Source organism: Fundulus heteroclitus, chromosome 20 (assembly GCF_011125445.2).
Source record: "Fundulus heteroclitus isolate FHET01 chromosome 20, MU-UCD_Fhet_4.1, whole genome shotgun sequence".
NCBI lineage: Eukaryota > Metazoa > Chordata > Actinopteri > Cyprinodontiformes > Fundulidae > Fundulus > Fundulus heteroclitus.
In genome coordinates this window covers 23,612,305-23,631,097 of record NC_046380.1, presented here as the reverse complement: position 1 = coordinate 23,631,097, position 18,793 = coordinate 23,612,305, and the positions used below count along the sequence as shown (strand labels likewise).

The following is an 18,793-nucleotide window of genomic DNA, read 5'->3' as shown; positions in this document are numbered from 1 at the left end:
AATAACTTGAGTAAAACGTAGCAGTTTTGAACTAATGATTTAAATTTTTAAAGGAAAAAAAGCTATCTGAACCAACTCGGCCCTGTTTTGCCTTTTGTTGAACACATTTTTTGGAAACCTTTTCTCTAACTACCCAGGCCCGATTACTGCCAAACCTCCACAATCAAGAAATCTCTTAAATTGAACCTGTCTTAAAACATGAAGTAGGCTAAAATATCTCAAAAGGCAACCCATCGTGTCCCCATCTAAAGAAATAAAACAGTATCACTAATATTTATTAATCTGGTGAAGGGTTACAAACCCATTTCTGGGGCTTTGGGACTACAGTGAAGCACAGTGAGAGACATTACCTCTAAATGGAGTGGCGGCATACCAAAATTACATCAAGAGCCCATCGGTAACTCATTCAGAAGCTCACAAAAAAAAAAACTACAATGACATACAAAGTTGTAGGCCTCACTGGCCTCAGTAGAGGTTAACGTTTATGATTCAAACATAAGAAAGAAACTGGGCAAAAATGGCCTCCTTGGAAAGATTCTGAGGTGAAAACCATCGATGACCAAAGTGTAAACAAGGACTCGTCTGATATTTACCAATAAACATCTTGATGCTCCCCGAGACATTTGGGAAAATATTTTGAGGATCGCGAGATAGAAGTGGATCTTTTTGGAACCTATGTGTCTCATCACATAATTGCATCCAATATCATACTGAAAATCAAACGCGGTGGTGGTGGAAGTGTGATGGTTTGGGGCTAATTGGCCTAGTCAAAGTCCGGCCTTAAGTCTGGATGAGATCTTGTGGTATGACCAACAACAGGCCTTTCAGTTATTTTTCATAGAGGGCCAGGCTCTTTATGGTTCCTTTACAAAATAAATCCTCACATACTGTACTTAACTAAAGAAAGAAATAAACTGATATTTGGTTTAGGGAGGGAAATTAACTACTCGCAGGGACAAAATGGAAGTAGGAAAGGACAAAAAGGTAATGCATAAGTAAAAAAAAATGAGGACACAAATTAACAAGGAGGCAAACTGACCCAGAGCCTCTTCAGGCAGTTCGGGAGGGTCATTCTGTCTTTGAGGCCTGCATTAATCATAGCAGGTTTGCAGGAGGCTCTGATCTGTGTTTCAAACCAAGATTCCCATGCTTTTGTTGTGAGAAGGGGCCGGCAACATGCTGATGGCTATGACTTAAGTGGGTGGCTTTCAGTGCCCATAGCAGTGCAGGTGAACTTGCAGTTTCATAGAGAGTTATACATGCAGACACGTACTTGTGTGTTGAGGTTGGCCATCTTGGGAATGCAGGCCGGGTTGTCCTCGCCTCCAGCGCCAGCGGCAGTGACATTCAGCACGCTGCCAGTGCTGTTATAGGAGAAGTCCACGAATGGACAAGGGAGGTTGAACTTCTTGTAGATGACCTGCGCAGAACCCAGAGACAAGAGGTGTTAAAGCAAAACAAAAAGCAGTGAGACGGTTAATATCTAGACTGGCTGGAAATATGTCAATGAGAGAGGGCCGGAAAACAAAAAAAAAAAGAGAGAGAGAGAGCGAGGGAAGGCAGATTAGAGCTCGCACAGCCAAAACTAGGTCAGAGAAAGAAACATAGCCTGGGACTGCAGCATGCAAACATTAGTCCATAGCAGTGAGTAGGGAATACTAAAGAGCTGTAGGGAAGATCCCAGTGAATTTGGCCTGCATGTAACAGACCAGGAGCAGGAAACAACATGAGACATTTGTAACACACAAATGTACATTTAATTCTCAGAGGACTCACAGAAATGAGGAAGAAAACCATGCAGCTCAGGGAGAACCCACTGGTGTATCCCAGGTATCCTGAAATATAAACACTTCATCAGCATTTAACATCATCAGCGAGTACACGGCCATGATTACTGCAGACCTAAAGTTTGCCATCTGTGACTCAGCGCCTTGCAAATATTTAAGCTGCATAAAGAGTCTCATACATTTTTATTTTTTTTGTGTCATAACCACAAACAATGTATTATACGTATTATGTAATATATTGAAATATTATGACGGACCAACACAAAGTAGCACATTAGTGTGAAGTGGACAGAAAATTCAACAAGTTTTAAATTATTTGCTTTTTTTACAGATACATATCTCAAAATGTGGCGTGCATTTGTTATTCAACGTCACGTAACGCCCCTGAAAAAGATACAGCTTAACAGATTGCCTATAAATGTCACCGGTTACCATCCACCTGTGTGTCTTTTAATTTCAGTATAAATACAATGATACTTTCTCAAGACATTTTAAGCTCACATGAATCAGAAAAAGTAGCATTTTCTTTTCTCAAAAGTTACCATCCATTAATTTGTGCACTAAACTGGCTTAATGTGACAGGGAATTTAGTATTGGAATGCATCCAGTGCTTCTTTTCTCAATTTCCAACCTGGATTTCTTCCTTTTTTTCTTCTAATTATTTTTATCTTTAAATTATTTTGTTTTAAACTAAAACTCTCCTGATAACCAAGGGAAAACAATTAAAGCTAGCATAGACACAGAGAAAACTTTCATGCTGCTAGGAATGATACTGTTAATAAATACAATCAAAAGCTGTCAGGTAAGAACATAAAATAAAACACTTAAAGTTGGGTCAAGATATCTTTACAAATCTATTTACATTTACAGGATCAGAGGAGAGTCAATAAGTTTTGTAACAATCTTTAGATCTGTTCCTACTCAAGCAAAAACATGAGGTTGACATTTTGACAATGTGACACATTTTGCAGTCCTCGAGCTCCCAGTTCAAAAATTCAAGGTTATAAGATTCGTTCTGTATCTGAAATTAGATGTTGCAAAAGACAGAATAGTTACAGTGAATCAAACTTCAGGAACATAATGACTGACTTCAATTTGAACAATTTATGCTTTAATATCCGTCAGTTCTTGGCAGTTTCATCAGACATTAAAGGAGCGGCGTGTAAAATGTATTGATATCTAGTCTTGCTATCTTTATATGTTCTTCTTGTTCTAGGCATCGATGCAAGAATAGAACTAATGTGGCTGCTAATGATGCAACCACATGATGATGATGGGGAATTTAAAGCCCTTCCTGCAACCGGGTGTTAGTTTGCCTTGTCAGTGACTGTTAAAATATTTCTCTACAACATGGCAGACTGTCAGAGAGAAAATCCTGTGCTCTCTCTTAACATTTGATTTCATAGTAACCAAAAGATGCCTTTTCTCGTCATTATAAACAAATGTATCATTGTTATAAATGTTATATATCATTTGTTCAAAAACCTACAAGCCACTGTTGTGCCTATATGTATTGCCAGCTATAGCAGGTCCTCTGATAAAGATAAAGCAAACACGTTTATCAAAAACGAGAAGTTAGAAATAGTATGCCTTAATTAAAGTCATCGGTGAAAAAAAACTTTATGGAATGTAAGTACACATGATAATTTAACAACTTGTAGAAACACCTCTAGTAATAACTTGAAGCAGTTGTCAGAAATTACTCTACTATTGTCTCTCGGTGTGCTGGAAGAAATCGTAGCCCACCCCTCTTTAAAACATCGCTTCAGTTCGTTAAGTTATTTATGCACAGTACTCGTAAGGGTCCACTGCATCATTTCAATTGAGATAAGATCTGAGCTTTGACTAGGCCATTAAGGAAATTACATCTGGGATCATTGTACAGCTGGTAACCAAACTTGGACCAAGTTAATGCAGCTGGACAGACGGCATCACATTTGACTCTTTAATACGTTGATACACAGGACTTCGGACTCAGTGACTGCAAGGTTCGGGTAAAACAGATCAACCCCGAATCTTCGATCCTCTAAAACAATGCTTAGTAGGAGGTGTTCATATTTGATGTGATGTGTCAATGCTCCTTAGAGTCAGACGCCTCTACTTTTGTGTCCATTGGTACAAAAGTCTTGTGATTATTGACATAAATTGTACTTTTCAGAGAAAACTTAGAGGTTTAGCAGCACCACCAAACAAGTATGCATGTTTGTTCAGCCTTTATCTAGGCTTGCTTTTACAAACTTTAACGATATACTAACTAATCGAGGCTTGTAGACTCCTCCATGTAGCTGTTCTTGTTTTTGGTCTGTTTTTTTTTTTTTTTTTTTATTAGTCTGAGCATTGAACTAAGGTTTGCTTGGGGGACTCTTTTAAATGTTTCATCTAGTAATCTTTCTCTCTGTAGAATGGTTGTTCTTCTGCTTATTTGAATGGACTTCATACCCCTTCCCAGAACCACAGCCAGGCGTTACTGGTTCTCAAAAGCCATTGCTGATGCTTTTCCGCCCTGGCATTGAGTCAAGACAAACCTGCAGATGCTTGCTTTGATGGAGGTGGTAAAACTGATGATGATGATGATGATCAATTCAATAAATGCATTTGACTGGGAATATATCACTGCTACTTTACCTCCTAAATCCTACGGAAGCAGCAAGGGTTGATTTAGTTTTTACCAAGATGTCTTTCTTGGTCCTGTATGATCCAATAGTTGTAGTGGTTGTTTAGCAATAATCCATAACTGGGGCTCCAGAGACCCTTACAGGTGTAAAGATAAAATTGTTGTCCTCTTATAAAAGCCATAAAATGACACACTCACCTAGCTGTTTCATCAGAGCCAGCGGTAATATCACTGCCACAGAGACGATAATGACCAGATAGTTTCCGTTCAGGTACCATTCACTGTAGAGGAGCAGACAGACACAGCAATTATGCTTATTGATTAGAAATTACTATAAAGACTCTCCTCAGTCACAATTCTTTTAAGGCATTTGTACTCAGATAAACGCAGGAGAGATGAAAGCTAAATACAGGTGCAGGAGAAATAAGGGATGTGGAGCTTTAGGAGCAAGAGATTATTTTCTACTTGCTGCATTGCTGCGTCATGTTGTTTGATTCAAGGCTGAGCAGAAATTGCAGTAATACAAACCAAACCAAACCAGCTTGGATTGAAATATAAAGTACAATTCTTGGTGCTCTGAAAGATGGGATTTTTGGGGAGTTTACTAAGATGTTCAGGAAAAAAGCAATGCTACTTCAACATTAAATTTATACAGAGAAATTTAAAATCCACCACTGATGTGACCTTTAGACACTTTTTTATACACAACGTGCATGTACCACAATAGCATGAGATTACACGTTGGTCACGGAAAATTATCCACATTTTTATACCTAGTTGCATAAAAAGTTAAAATTTACACAAATTTCACTTTGCAGACTGGAAAGATGAAACTAATATTAAAGATATTAACCAGAGGTTAAAGAAATCACGTTGTGCCCATGTGAACTGATAGATAGATAGATAGATAGATAGATAGATAGATAGATAGATAGATAGATAGATAGATAGATAGATAGATAGATAGATAGATAGATAGATAGATAGATAGATAGATAGATAGATAGATAGATAGATAGATAGATAGATAGATAGATAGATAGATAGATAGATATGCACAAACCTGGCATTTTGCACATATTCATTAACTGTTGTTATTCTGTGTTTTAATATTTTGCCAAATTTATATTTATGTAGACTATATCCTCTTTCGTTGCAACACGCCTACACAACACAAAGCCAGAATAACGAACATGTAAATATCTGCCATGTTGTTCTTTCTCTGCAAATAGTTGGATTATTCTTATGTATTATTTTATTAATCTTAAACAACTGTTGATTCCACATTATATATTTCTACATTTAGGCTACTTATGTCAACAGTATGTTTGCATATGTGTAGCACTTAGCATCAAAGCAAATTCCTCGTGAATAAAACAGGAATACAGCAACACAGCTCATTCTGATTCTGAAAATAGTAGAAACATTTTTTCTTTATTGTGAGCTATCTTTTTCCTATTGTAATGTGCAGCTGTGGAAAAATGACAATATTTTTCATGATCACATATAACTAGAATTTATTGGTGGCAAATCTTTGCAAAAACTGATAAGATTTGTGACTGTTGAAAAATTGCGCAAAATTTCACTCTCTGTCACAATGTTTTTTGTTCTTTTGAGTTGTAAAATAACATTTAACCCATAAATGTCTATTTGACTTAATAATACCAGAAGAGATTAGTGTGCACCCCATTACACAGAATCCTCTGAAACAATCATCCGTGTTACGATCACATGGCCATCTCTGTCGAGGAAAGAAAGCTCCGAGGTTTATTTTTAGAGCCACACAGCGGGGGTGATTAATTTCTCTCCCTCTGTCAGGTGGGAGCCACCACCACATGCAGCATCTGCTGCAACTCTCTCACGTTTTTAAAGGAATATTGACACTATCTCTCTTTAACATAAAAATATAAGAAAACTTACAGTATTCTGTATGTTACTTCCCACTCGTTGTAAGGAGCTGGGTAGTTGATAAGATACAGAAAGAATAATTTGACAGTTCATTACTGAATGAACGAATATACTTTTGGATGTCTGCTGTTTCTTCAAAACAACTAATGTTTATTTATGTGAAGACTTCATAAAACAGCAGCAACACCACCTAAAGACTGGAATTTAAAAAGAAGCGTTACAGCTCTTTTATCACGAACATATTACTTTACATGCACTTGTTTTTGTTTCAGCATAACACTGATTGTTAGATGCCCCTGCTGTTTAGCCTGGCCCCACACAATCTTGCGAAACAACCCCCCCCCCCCCCCCCCCCCCCCCACCATGTTCTGGCAGGATGAGACGCCATCAGGACAACCCAGTTTGTCGTGTTTGATAAACACGGATTGTTGACCGCGGCCCACAGCTACTCAGTGAAATCAGGCTGAACACAATGTGTGCATGGTGTCACTTCCACAAGAGTGTTACTCATCAACATTTCCATGCAAAATGTCGCCGCAGCAGCAGCAGGTGTAATTTTCCTCTTTGAATCCAGCACAGATCAGTTAAATGCAAAGTTTATGCCAAAGAAACGCTTGGCCCATTTAACACGCCGTTGTGTAACCACGCTCAGAGACGAGAGGCAGGTGAAGACACTCTCCAGCTATGACTGCATCCATGAGAGCGGGTTTTGTTTGTCTCCATGGCCACCTGCAGTAAGCAGTAATATCCCACGGTTTACATTTTCAGCTGCGGGGTCTTGCTGTGTTTTGATGCGGTCGCTCTCAGTGGCCATGCCGCTCAATCCCCCCGTCCCACCTCTCCGGGGTCACTATCCCAGCTGTTCTCACACCAGCTGCTCCAAGCATCCAGCGTGGCACCAGGCCCAACAACTGGCACAGCTTGGCAGGAAGCTTCCACATCGGCGTACAGTTAAAGCTTTGTCTGCTCCCACTGGGAGCTGATGGAACGACTCATTTCCTTCTTGCAGATTGCTCTTTCATCATAAAGTGTGAACCGGAGGCAGATTTCTTTTGTCTTTATACACTTAATTGCTTGTAGAAGGTGAGAAAAGCTAATTGATTTGACTTACAGCGCCTTGCGAAAGTATTGATACAATATTTTTTTGCATTTCATCACATTAAAACCACAAAATTCAAACTTTTTCATTTTATTTGATATGCAAACACAAGGTAAGGCATAGCTGTGAAGTTGAAGAACAGTGTTTAAAAAACAACAACTTGAAAACTGTGGTGTGCATTCTGCTCTCTTTACCTAAATAAAACCCAGTGCAACTAATTGCCTTTGAAACCCACCTTGCTGATAAATAGAGAATCTTAATCTCAGTATAAACCCCGCCGTTCTATGAAGGCGTCAGACGTTGATTTGAAAACATTAGTTAACAAGCTGCACCATGATTATTGAGGAAACACAGCAGACATGTCAGGGAGGAAATTGTGGAGACGTTCACAGAAGGATTAGGTTATTAAACAATAGTTTGGACATCACACAGAGCACTCTTCAATCCACCATCTAGAAATGGATATGGCACTGCTGCAAAATGTCTAAGTCCTGGACGTCCTCCTAATCTGACAGGCCACGCAAAACATTGGGAAAGTGAGCAGCACAGATGAACCTGTTAATTCTGGAGTTTCAGAGACCCACAGCTTAGGTGGGATAATCTGTTAACTGGGCAGCTAAATAGAAGGGTGGCAAAGAAGCCCAAAGAAGTCCCAGTTGTAACATTCCATAATCCAGGTAGAGCACACTACACGTGGAAGAAGGTGCTCAGATCAGATCCAAGTTGAACTCTGTAACTCTCATCCAAAATGTTGTGAATGGAGGAAAACCACAACTGCGTATCACTTCGCACAAACCATCCCCAGGTGGATAACAGCATCATGCTGGGAGGGGGGGGGGGGGGTTCACATCAGCACAGGAAAGGGAAGTTGTGTAGAGTTGGTGGGAAAACAGAGAGGTGTTACGAACAGCACAAAGCTGGAGAAAACTCTGTTAGAGGCAAAAGACTTGAGGTGGAGGTTCACCTTCTAGCTGGAAAGCAAACCTAAACATACGCCAAGACGACATTAGTGTGTTTGAACGGCCCAGTCAAAGGCCAGTCCTAAATTTAATCGAGACTCTGTGGCAAGGTTTTAAAACTAATGTTCACAGATTCTCTCAGTCTGGCTGAGCTATTTCACAAAGAAAAATGGGAAAAAAATGTCTCTGGACAGGCGTAGCTGCTCTGATCATACGATCATGCTATGATCATCATAGGAAAATAATAAAAACCATGTATAATTTTCTTCATGCTTTTCAATTATACACGACTCTTTGTGTTTCTACAACTTTATCTCTTATGAGAAAATGTGGAAAAATCTAGGGGTGTGAATACTTTTGCAAGGCATTTATATTATATTAGCAGACTAAAAAGGTATTATTAAAACTTCATATAAAGTCATTGGTACAAAATAAATAGTGTGTCAGCCACTCACCCTGCAGGGTTGTCTACCTTCAGAAATGCCTGGATGACCAACGGGAACTCATACTTGACTATGTAAAGATAACTGGACATGGCTGTGGACCAGAGAGAGATACATTTACAGTACAAGAAGAAAAACATGGCTTTCTCACATCTGAAAACACATTGGGATATTTTACTTCCAACCAGGAAATTACAGGATACTTTTTTTGAGTCAAAAAAATGAAATTGTGATAAATAACTGCATATTTTATCCACCTTTAATGTTGTAAACTGTATATCTTGTAATATTCAGCTGAAAACAGACAAATCAGTTAAAAAAAGTCAAAAATCAAATAAATACTTAAGTAACCTGGTTGAATAAGTATAAGCTAAAACATGTTTGAACCACTTTTTGATTCAAGGCCAGGATTCTTCCTTCTTGGGTTCACGCCTGCTATCTTTTATAGAAATTAAGTTCAGCTGGGCTGGTAGTGTCTTCTTGACATCCGCTTATCTGCATCCTTTAGCTACAGCCATGGTTTGCAGATTGGTTTCAAATGGATCAAAAATTATCTAATAGTCCAAAAGTATCCAAGAGAAGAATAATGAAGCAAAGACAGTGGTACATTATTGGAGAGAGAAAGAAACAACTGTGACATTACCAGAACTGAATGTTTCTTCAAAGTGTATCAAGACAAGAAAGAAATTGGCCAGGAAGGCTGTCAGGAGCAGTACTCAGCAGGATCTTCTGGTGAGTATTGATTATGTTCTACATGGAAAAACAGTCTACTGTATTTTTTTGTTTTCATGCTACAAAGACACATCTCCTGCCATCTCCTGAAAAGCTTGTGGAAGGATGTGTTGAGATCTGATTAAATCTAAGCTGAACTTTTGGTCACCTTTCTGAAAGGTACGTTTGGCACAAAAGCAACACAGCACATCACCAAAAGAACACCACAGCCACAGTGAAGTACGGCCGTGGCAGCATCAGGCTCTGGGGTTACTTTTCTTACAAGGAACTAGACTTCTGGTCAAGCTGGAGAAATTCATGTTCTCAATACCAGACAGTTTCAAGCCTAAATCTTGAAATATCTGCTGAAAAAGCTGACCATGAATACATCAAAACCAACAGAATTTTGGCATTGCCATAAGTAAATCAAAGACTTGAAATGCCAAAGGCAAAGTTAAGAACAAAATCTGATCAAACATTTATGGGGACAGGAGAAGAAGGTTGTGGACAAAAGATGCCCACACAATCTGGAAGACTGAGGGGCGTTGGACAGATATTGTCAAGTGAAGAATGAGAAGGTGCTTTAGCAAAGGATACATTTAAAGGTGTGTGCACTAATGCTACAGGCTTGTTGTTGCTATTTTATTAAAACACTTCTTTACTTTAATTTAAGGGATATGTACCACATTGAATATGGAAAAGGGGATTTATCACAGCCTCATTTTTTTCAGTCAAAACTTTAAAACCACCTGTGATTCGTTTTAATAACATTTCCAAGCTACCAGAGTTCCCTGTAATAATTTCAAAAGATCTTAATAATCAGCTGTCCAGACTTTTTTCATTGGACGTCAGTAAGTTTTTCAGCTAGGAAGCCACCTTGTTGGTGGTAAAATTTGTGTCACTTCTGACTAAATTTGTTCCCTTCGGTGTTTCTTACAGAATCAACTAAAGAAATTGGCACAATATGAGACAGTGACAGGCTAACAATAAAAGGGACTAAAGACACAACACAAGTTCATTTTATGAGTTTAGGAGTCTTTCTGACCTGGATGATTGAGAGCTCAAAGTTAAACAAGAGCTTAACAAAGAAAAAAAACTAAATTTCTGTAAAAAATATCAGGTATTGGACAGAAAACAGCACGAGAAACCCCGGAAAAATATCAAAATTTAGACTTCGGCATAGCAGTTCTGCAAAAGCCAGCGTGAGACCTCACCTCCAATGTTCTGGAGCGTTATGGCGATTCCTGCTGCCATCTTTCCCGGGGTCCCAAAGGCCCTGTAGCCAAGCTGCTCATACGCTCGAATACCTGAACCACAAGCACCACAAGACAGAAGAGAGAGACAGGCTATTAAAAGGATAAATACAATCCTATTTGTGATACATTCAGATCAGACAGCAAAGGTAGCTCACACATATCATTTCAGTATTTTCTTTTCTGAGGACATGGAGTACTTAGATGCTTACGTACCTACAATACCAGATGACTTTAGCAGTAAATGGATGGAATATGACGAGAGAACGGCAACCACTGTGAGGAGCAACCTGAAACCATCAGAACAATAGACCTGGATTAGCTCCACCGCAAACAAACTTCAAAACAAATACTTTATTGTATCGCTTATGGTATTAACTGTTAATAACGCGAAGTGATGCCTTTCGTTGTTGGATATTCACATTGCAGGATTCTCTGGAGGTTATTTATACAGCTGCAGTTCAGGCATAATGTGTTTCGTATGGATTCTATGAGAAAACCCTGCGGTTCTCCTTCACACCAGTCTGTTGGTCCAGCTGAGCCGCAGAGGTTACCCTGTAAACCCCCCCTGGCCTCTGTGACCAATTCACAAACACGCCGACCGGCCTCTTCAAGGAAACAAGAGACACACGAGATAAAATTTCTCTTTAAACATGTCTTTCACCTCAGCTCTGGAGTAATCCACTCGTCACCATAAGTCATTACTGTCATTTTCAGCAGTTTCGTCCAGAAAAACATGCAATCCTCTCTTTGTTTATTCCTTATCACTGGTGTATTGCATTCACTTCCCGGATTATGAAGCAAATATCAAGTTTTATTTTAATTTTTTTTCTAATTTCAGATTGCACCATTTGGTTGCTATATTAACTGCTCAATTACTATTTTCCTTTAAAGAATCTGAACTGAATTGGTTTTGCAACTTCATGAACATATATGACTGCTACCAACCCGCAATAGAAAAAAAAAAGATCTTATTTCGAGACCTTCTGTATTCACTCATGATCATCAAGAATACAAATGGTGATGAATGACATCTATATTTACACAAAGCACTGTTTTAGATCAGTGACCAACATTCAGTTTTGCGGTCATGAGCAAATTGTTCAAAAGACGAATCTGAGGATTTTCTTAGAAATGAACTCCTGGGATAAATCCACAGCCTGAGGGAGTTTTATGAATGGTACCCTGATCCGCTGGCATTCTTTGGCCCAGTCCACCTCATTCCAACTATTTACTGTTTCGTCTTTTGTTTTTTACTACTGGCAACATTAACTTTCCCTCCCACACAAACACTTTCTCAATCCCTCTCTCCCTTTTGAAAGACCAGGCAGTCCCGTCTTTCACTTCGACTTCAACTCTTGGCCGACAAACAATTTTCTTTTTCTACAAACCATGTGGGAGAAAGCTTAGCTGACCCGCGGGTTTGGGTCAATCAGTCAAGTGGAAAGTGGGAAGACAGATCTGCTGACACTTAGACAGACTGACACACTTGGGTCTCTGTTGCCCGGCTCGCTGAAATTCCAGCATTCCTACTCAGGACCAGGACCACTGACCCGTACCGCACCCACAGAAGACATCTCAAACAAAGGACGCTACCAGAGAGGTATTAAATGTAATCAATTATCACTGCACACCACAAAACTGCCTACAATTAAGGAACATCACTGTATTTAAGCCCAGAGATACATTCGGAGATTGGGCGGTGACAGAAATCTGACAAATTTCAGTTTGATCAGCCCCGACCATCATCATTGGCTCCTACTCCTAGCAACGTACCAAGAGTTACCAGGTTCACAGTAATAGCAACCCTCGCCAATGTGGACCCTGCTACCGAGTGAAAAACACGAAAATCTAACTATTTTCAGTATCACTGATGTGTTCAAAAAGTAACTCTGAGGAGGATCAGAATGTGAGAAGCTTTTAAAAAGCAACTGTATTCTCTATGACGCATTGAAACGTGTCTGTGGTTCATTCAGGCTGCAAGAGATAACAGGAAGGCTGAATGTACTGTATAGCAACAGTTTGAGCTTTTATCCTTTGTCTATTATGGGAAACGTTGGATTTTGTGATGTTAGCAGCATTCTGAAAATCAATGTACGTATTCTCCAGAGAATACACACCGAGATTCATGTTTTTGCGATGTTAGCATGGCTGACTGTGCTGGTAGTGTTAACTGTGCTATTATGAGACACTAAACGTAGTTTAAATATGTACTGTATGTCATACAAAACACATGAAAAAGAAAGTATGACTTTAAAATGTATATGGGACACTGTCCTAATGTAATTATACATAATGAATTGTTGCTGAATCGCTTAATTAATTATTCAAAAAGTAGATATAATTCTCTGGTGAAAACTGCAGCAAGAGATTCAGAAAATGTATTTTGTTCATCGTGTTTGTGTGATATGAATTTTTTTTTCTATGCTAAGAAAAAATAAAAATGAGCCCAATGTATATTTGTGCACCACATCTCTATGCTCGCTGTTAGGCATGGTGGAGGATCTGTGGTCTGTGGTTGGGTCTTAATATGCCATAGGAAATATTTATCTATATCTAGCAGTAAGGTTGCTACACAGCTGACCCCTATCTTTCATGTTTCAGTCAACTAGTTTAACAATTACTGATAAAACATAGGTGGATCGGAGCAATGCATCTTTCTGCACTGTACTCACTGAAGTGGCAAGACCCCTTCAAAGTTCACCACAGACAAGATTTATTGCTCAAGGAGATGTGTTAGAGGGGAGAAAGGGAACAACTTATACCACAAAATGTGCGCTATGACCATTGTTACTGATGGCATCCTGGTTCTGCTTTTTTTGTTTTTTTTTAGCAAATCCTTAATTTCGGTCCTCTGACTGTATTAGGAGGGCAGCCCTGGGGTTCAGAATGAGTCAGCATACTGGCGAAAAGAGAAAGGGGGCAATCTCAAGCCTGTAGCCTTGTGAGCACCACAGATCTGCCAGTGTTTCTCAGCCAAATATGTCACACTTGTTGCTTGTCCCTCTCAGCAGCTACTCTATTGTTCAACACAAGATCCGACATAAACACAAATACGCAGCCTTTCATCTGTAACAGGACAGACGACTGCGCGCTATCTGCTGCAGGGAGTCACGTACTGCCAATTAACACGTGACCGCATCAATATATAATGTCGCCCGGCTGACTAAAGGATTATTTTCAGCTTCTGTCTAGCCGATTGTCAGAACTGTTGCCGTTCGGTGACAGAGAGTTCAGTAAGTTTAGTCAGCTAATATCCAGAGAAACCTCAGTCGCACCGCTCAGATCAAAACAAGAAGACTTTTCCAGCATAAGGGGAAATCCTCCTGACAAGACTGCCAAGGAGAAGAAGGCAATTTACATCCTGAAGGATTACGTTTTGGAATATTAAAAATGGCAGCTCTTTTCTCCTGAGGAGATGTGAACCTGAAACAACACAAATGAGCAACTTGTCTCGGATACATTCAGTTTCTCACAATTAATCTGAAGAGAATACACGCTTCTGGAGTCAGGAAACAATCAAAACAGAGCTTGAACTTAGTGTTTAGCTTGGATATTTTACACAATGATAATTAAATTAAGCCATCTTATGGGCAGCATCCTGAAGAGGTGTCAAAACAGCCTTAAGAGGAAAAGAAGATTCTGCCATTGGTGCTAAAGGGAGGGTCATGCCTAGACAACACAAAGAAGTCCTCCATCCATCTATCCATCTATCCCCTCCATCGTCTATACATGCTTATCTCTGCTGGGTCAATGAGGATTCTTTTAGAGAGCACAGTCAACCTAAGAGTCATGATTTTGTACTGTGGGAAGAAGCTTGAGTACCCAGAAAAAGTCAACGAATGCATTGGGAGAACATCCAAACTCCATTAAGAAAGAACCCAGAATCAAAAACAAGCTAAACATGCATTGCCCTAACAAATAACAACTACCACTGATAATCTCTTTACTGTGGCAACTGTTAGCAGACAGCAAGTAAACATTTTATCCTTTTCATTGATGTGATAGAAGGAGGAAAAAATGGGCACGCAAATGGATTTGGTTTGACAGCGGCCAATTTGTGAAGGCGTTCCTAGTCTGCAGTCAGTCCCTATCAAAGGTGGTCCGGGGAGGAACCAGTGGTGAACCAACGAAGGCTCACTGATGCCCACAGGAAGCAAAAGTTGGCCTGTATGGTCTGATTAAATCAATAAACTAAAAAAAAATTCTACTGTGAAAACAGTGCATCAAAGTTTGTCGCCAGTGAAGTGGCGTAGCTGCAGAGCAATCAGGGTGCCCATTGTCACATTGGCTTTAGAGCTGCTCCACAAAGCAATGGAGTGGCCTGGTCTGATGTCTGACATTTTCTTTTCTTTTAAGTGGATAGCTTGGTACATGAGGAGCACATTTTACCGTACCAGGTTACACAGTGTGATGCTTTGGGCAATGTTCCTCTTGGCAAATTTGACTACCACCTACCTAAGTGAAACATGTGCACCAATTTATTAAAACAGTATTTCCTGATGACTGTGGCCTCCTGAAACAGGATAACGCATCCGGTCACAAAGCTGGATATGACACAAACCTAAAATATATACATAAGTAAAATAACCCCCCGTTTATATGTGGCATATTTCAAGCATGAGTGGGCATTGAACAAAATCTTCATGCCATGTACTTTCACAGACATGTCTGGCAGGCCAAGAGATGAACACTGTCTTCAAGCAGACAGTTTTCTGATCCTGCTCATCGTTATTTTTTTTATTTTATTTTTTTTTGGCTCTAAAGGTCTTTATTTAGCTGCTTGACAGGAAATGGGTGAAGAGAGGTAGGTGGAATGACATAAACAGCAAAGGTGTCCAGGTCGAGACTCGCTCCCATGGGTTGTGTTTTTCTGCCTCTGCGCCACTGCCGTGCCCACAATTCAACGTATTTAATCAAAAAAGCTTTTTAATAAGCCTTGGTGGGTTTAATGTTTAATCCCCTGGTTATTAAAATAAAGTTACTATGGGCCTTTGGATACAAAAACAGCTGGATTTCTTTCATGAGAACTGAGGAAGAAAACATTGTAACCTTACAGCCCAATTTCTAAAGCAGACCACTTAAAACCCAAACGAGAAAGGCCCAATTTCTTTTCTCTAATTTAGCTTGTATTAAACAGTTTTAGAGGAAATGAAAATATACAAAGCAAATCCCAATTGTGCTGCAATTCTGGGAGACTTTATAAAGTTTTGTTTAAAGTCCAGATTTTTACCTACCACCCAACAAGAGCACAAAGCCACTAAGCACATGCAGGAAAAACAATAACAGCCAACCATCTGCAAGAGAAAATGAGTTTTGAACCATAATGCTTGTGGCCTTTTTTTTTTTCTTCATGTCAACGAATGAAATTAAAATGTTACAAGAAACATTGTTCAGATGGTGCTTGTGAGGTTTGTTCCTTAAAGGTCAAAAGCCCTCAAGTCTTGCATCTGTTGTCTCAGGCTGCTATGCAGGAGACCGTTAAATGTTATGCGGCTAATTCATTATGCATACAGACAGACTGACTGAACGTACAGAATCAATTACATGAGAAAATATTAAAAGTCGTTATTTTCTGCATCTTTGACTGTAATCAAACTTGCTTTATGATTTGAATAAATTATTATTAGGCTACTATCAATGTATTTAAGCATCAAACCTACCCAGTGTCCCTAGGTTGTGTGTCAATAATAAGGTCTGCTAGAGGGTTAATACAAGGTGATTACAATGCATTTAGAAGTGATTTATGCCCGGTGCACACTTGCACTGGAAAACCCTCAGAGGTTTGAAAACAAAACAGAGTGCTGAGAGCTGTAAGTCAGCAAGAGTAATTCCAATCCAATTAGGGTATAAATGTATCATCAGCATTAATGCGTGACTTACAGAAACAGGACGACGCCTGTGTTGGCCATGGCGTACGCAAGTCCTAAAATTCCACTTCCCATGATGGCATTCCCCAGGTTGAAGACAGACATCCCAAAGGAGGTTTTCCCTTCAAACTACAACCAAAGCAGGACAGAGGGGTGGTTGGAAGTGGAGTAATATTTCTATAAACATCACTGAATGAGGCCTATGATCATTATGGAGCTAAGCTGTGCGTTAACTTACATCCGTGAAGCGTGTTGTTTTCTTGTCTTCAGCCCCTGATAGGAACTCCTGGCTCTCTGGGAGGCTGGCTTCTGTGTTTTCTGTTCTGTGAGGGCTAAAGATTAGAAACAATTGAAACATCTGTGTTGGCAGCGCCATGCAAACGTCTTTACACCACTGTTCCCTTGAACTTTTCTCTCATGACAACCAAAAACTTTAATGTACTTATTGGGATTTTACGTGATAGAAAAATGCACACACACACACACACGCACGCGTACATACATACATACATACATACATACATACATACATACATACATACATGTAAGAAAGATTTTTCACAGTTTTCAGCTTTGCAGAATCATGGCTCACTGCATTTAAAGCCGCAAAGACGTTTGTGGTATGTTTAGCAGCTTTTTGTGCATCTAAAGACTGAAATTTTCACCTGTTCTTTTTACCCAAAAAAATCTAAGCTCTATGTTGGGTGGAGAGGATCTGTTAATTTCCAAGTCATACCACACATTCTCAATTGGACTTAACTCGGGCTTTGACTAGGTCAGGAAATGAGTATGCTCTAAGTCATCCTAGTGTGCTCTGGCTGGAAAGTGAACCTCTGCCTTGGTCCAAAGTGTTCTGCACCCTCTAACGGGTTTTCTTGTAGTATTTTCCTGTACTTAGCACTTTATGTCTCATCAACTATGATCAGCTTGCCCGGTCGCTGGTGAAGAACATCATCCAAGCAGCATGATGCTTAAGATTGTGTTAGATTGTCTACTCAAAACAACCATGTTGTTTTATATTTAGGTCAAAAAGTTGAATTTTGCAGTTTTCCTTGTTTTTGACGATGCTGTTTGTTCACGAATGTTGTCTTACAAACTTCCTAAGGTTTTCACAGAACTGCTCTATTTATACTTATATTAAATTTACACACATCTGGACTGTATTTTAAAAAAAAAAAAAAATTTAACTTTTGAAGGCATATAGTTGCACGGCATTTCATTTTGGGGCCTCCAAGTAAAAGGGGCCAATTGCAAATAATTGTCCTTCCATGTAATGATTATGCACTGCGTTGTGTTTGTGCATCACATAGAAGCCCAATAAGGTACAATAAAGCACGTGGTTTGAAAGAGGGGGGAAAAATCAGAAAAAGTTAACAAGGGGATAAACACTTCTGCAAGGCTCTGGGTTGCTACACAAGACACAACATGCAACAGTCAGCCCCGAACGAGTGTGAAACTCACCATTCTCATTATTATTTTTCATACATACCTAACATTCTGGGTGCTATTGGCTAGAGTTTCACTACAAGTGCTGCAGAGAGAGGTCATCCATCACCCAACGACAGCACAAAGTGGAAAACAACACCCACAGTCATAATATAATAAGCACATTGACAAGAAACTACATCATCATCTCAACCCCAGAGAGAGGAACTTTAATTAAACCATCGATTACACCGACAGTGCAAAAAGGAAGAAAAAAAGTGTTGAACAACCTGATGTGATAATTGGGTCTTTATCTCAATCCTTCTTCAAGCACAAATTCAAGTACAGCCAGTGAGCAGCTGAAGGCTAAGTGTCTTGCCCAGCAGGGCCTCATCGGGGTCTTCGCTGGAAATATCAAAATGATTGACAGGTTTTTGTTGTTCTCTGGTTTTTCTTTCTATGTTTGGAGTTTTTATTGGTTCTCCATTGACTATTATCTGAGTGCTGTCGGTTTGCACTTTGCATTCTTGCAGGAATTTCTTTATTTGCTCTCCGGTTTGTTTTTCTTAGTCTTTATTTCTGCTCTCACCTTACTCCTCCTTGTTCTCTAATTACAGAAACCTGTCCTGAGATGCTCCTTTGCTTCCAGAGTACATAAGTCAAGGTTTCCAATTGTTCCCGTCAAAACTTGGTTCCTTTTTTTGTTTAATGTAGTTATTTATTT

The 18,793-nt window shown here is 39.5% G+C and overlaps 1 protein-coding gene across 2 annotated transcripts in view; it reads right to left on the bottom strand.

Moving 5' to 3' along the window:
• Positions 1-18,793, bottom strand: part of LOC105927120 (sodium-coupled neutral amino acid transporter 3) — a 49,867-nt gene that overhangs the window by 9,647 nt on the left and 21,427 nt on the right. The window contains exons 3-11 of one of the 2 annotated variants that reach the window (XM_012863729.3): positions 18,134-18,175; positions 16,883-16,976; positions 16,658-16,773; positions 10,991-11,064; positions 10,736-10,828; positions 8,823-8,904; positions 4,600-4,682; positions 1,777-1,835; positions 1,274-1,420 (exon numbers count right to left, since the gene is read on the bottom strand). In XM_012863729.3, coding sequence (XP_012719183.1) covers positions 1,274-1,420; positions 1,777-1,835; positions 4,600-4,682; positions 8,823-8,904; positions 10,736-10,828; positions 10,991-11,064; positions 16,658-16,773; positions 16,883-16,976; positions 18,134-18,175 — 790 coding nt within the window. The remainder of the gene's footprint in view (positions 1-1,273; positions 1,421-1,776; positions 1,836-4,599; positions 4,683-8,822; positions 8,905-10,735; positions 10,829-10,990; positions 11,065-16,657; positions 16,774-16,882; positions 16,977-18,133; positions 18,176-18,793) is intronic. The other variant, XM_012863734.3, reaches the window with a different exon arrangement.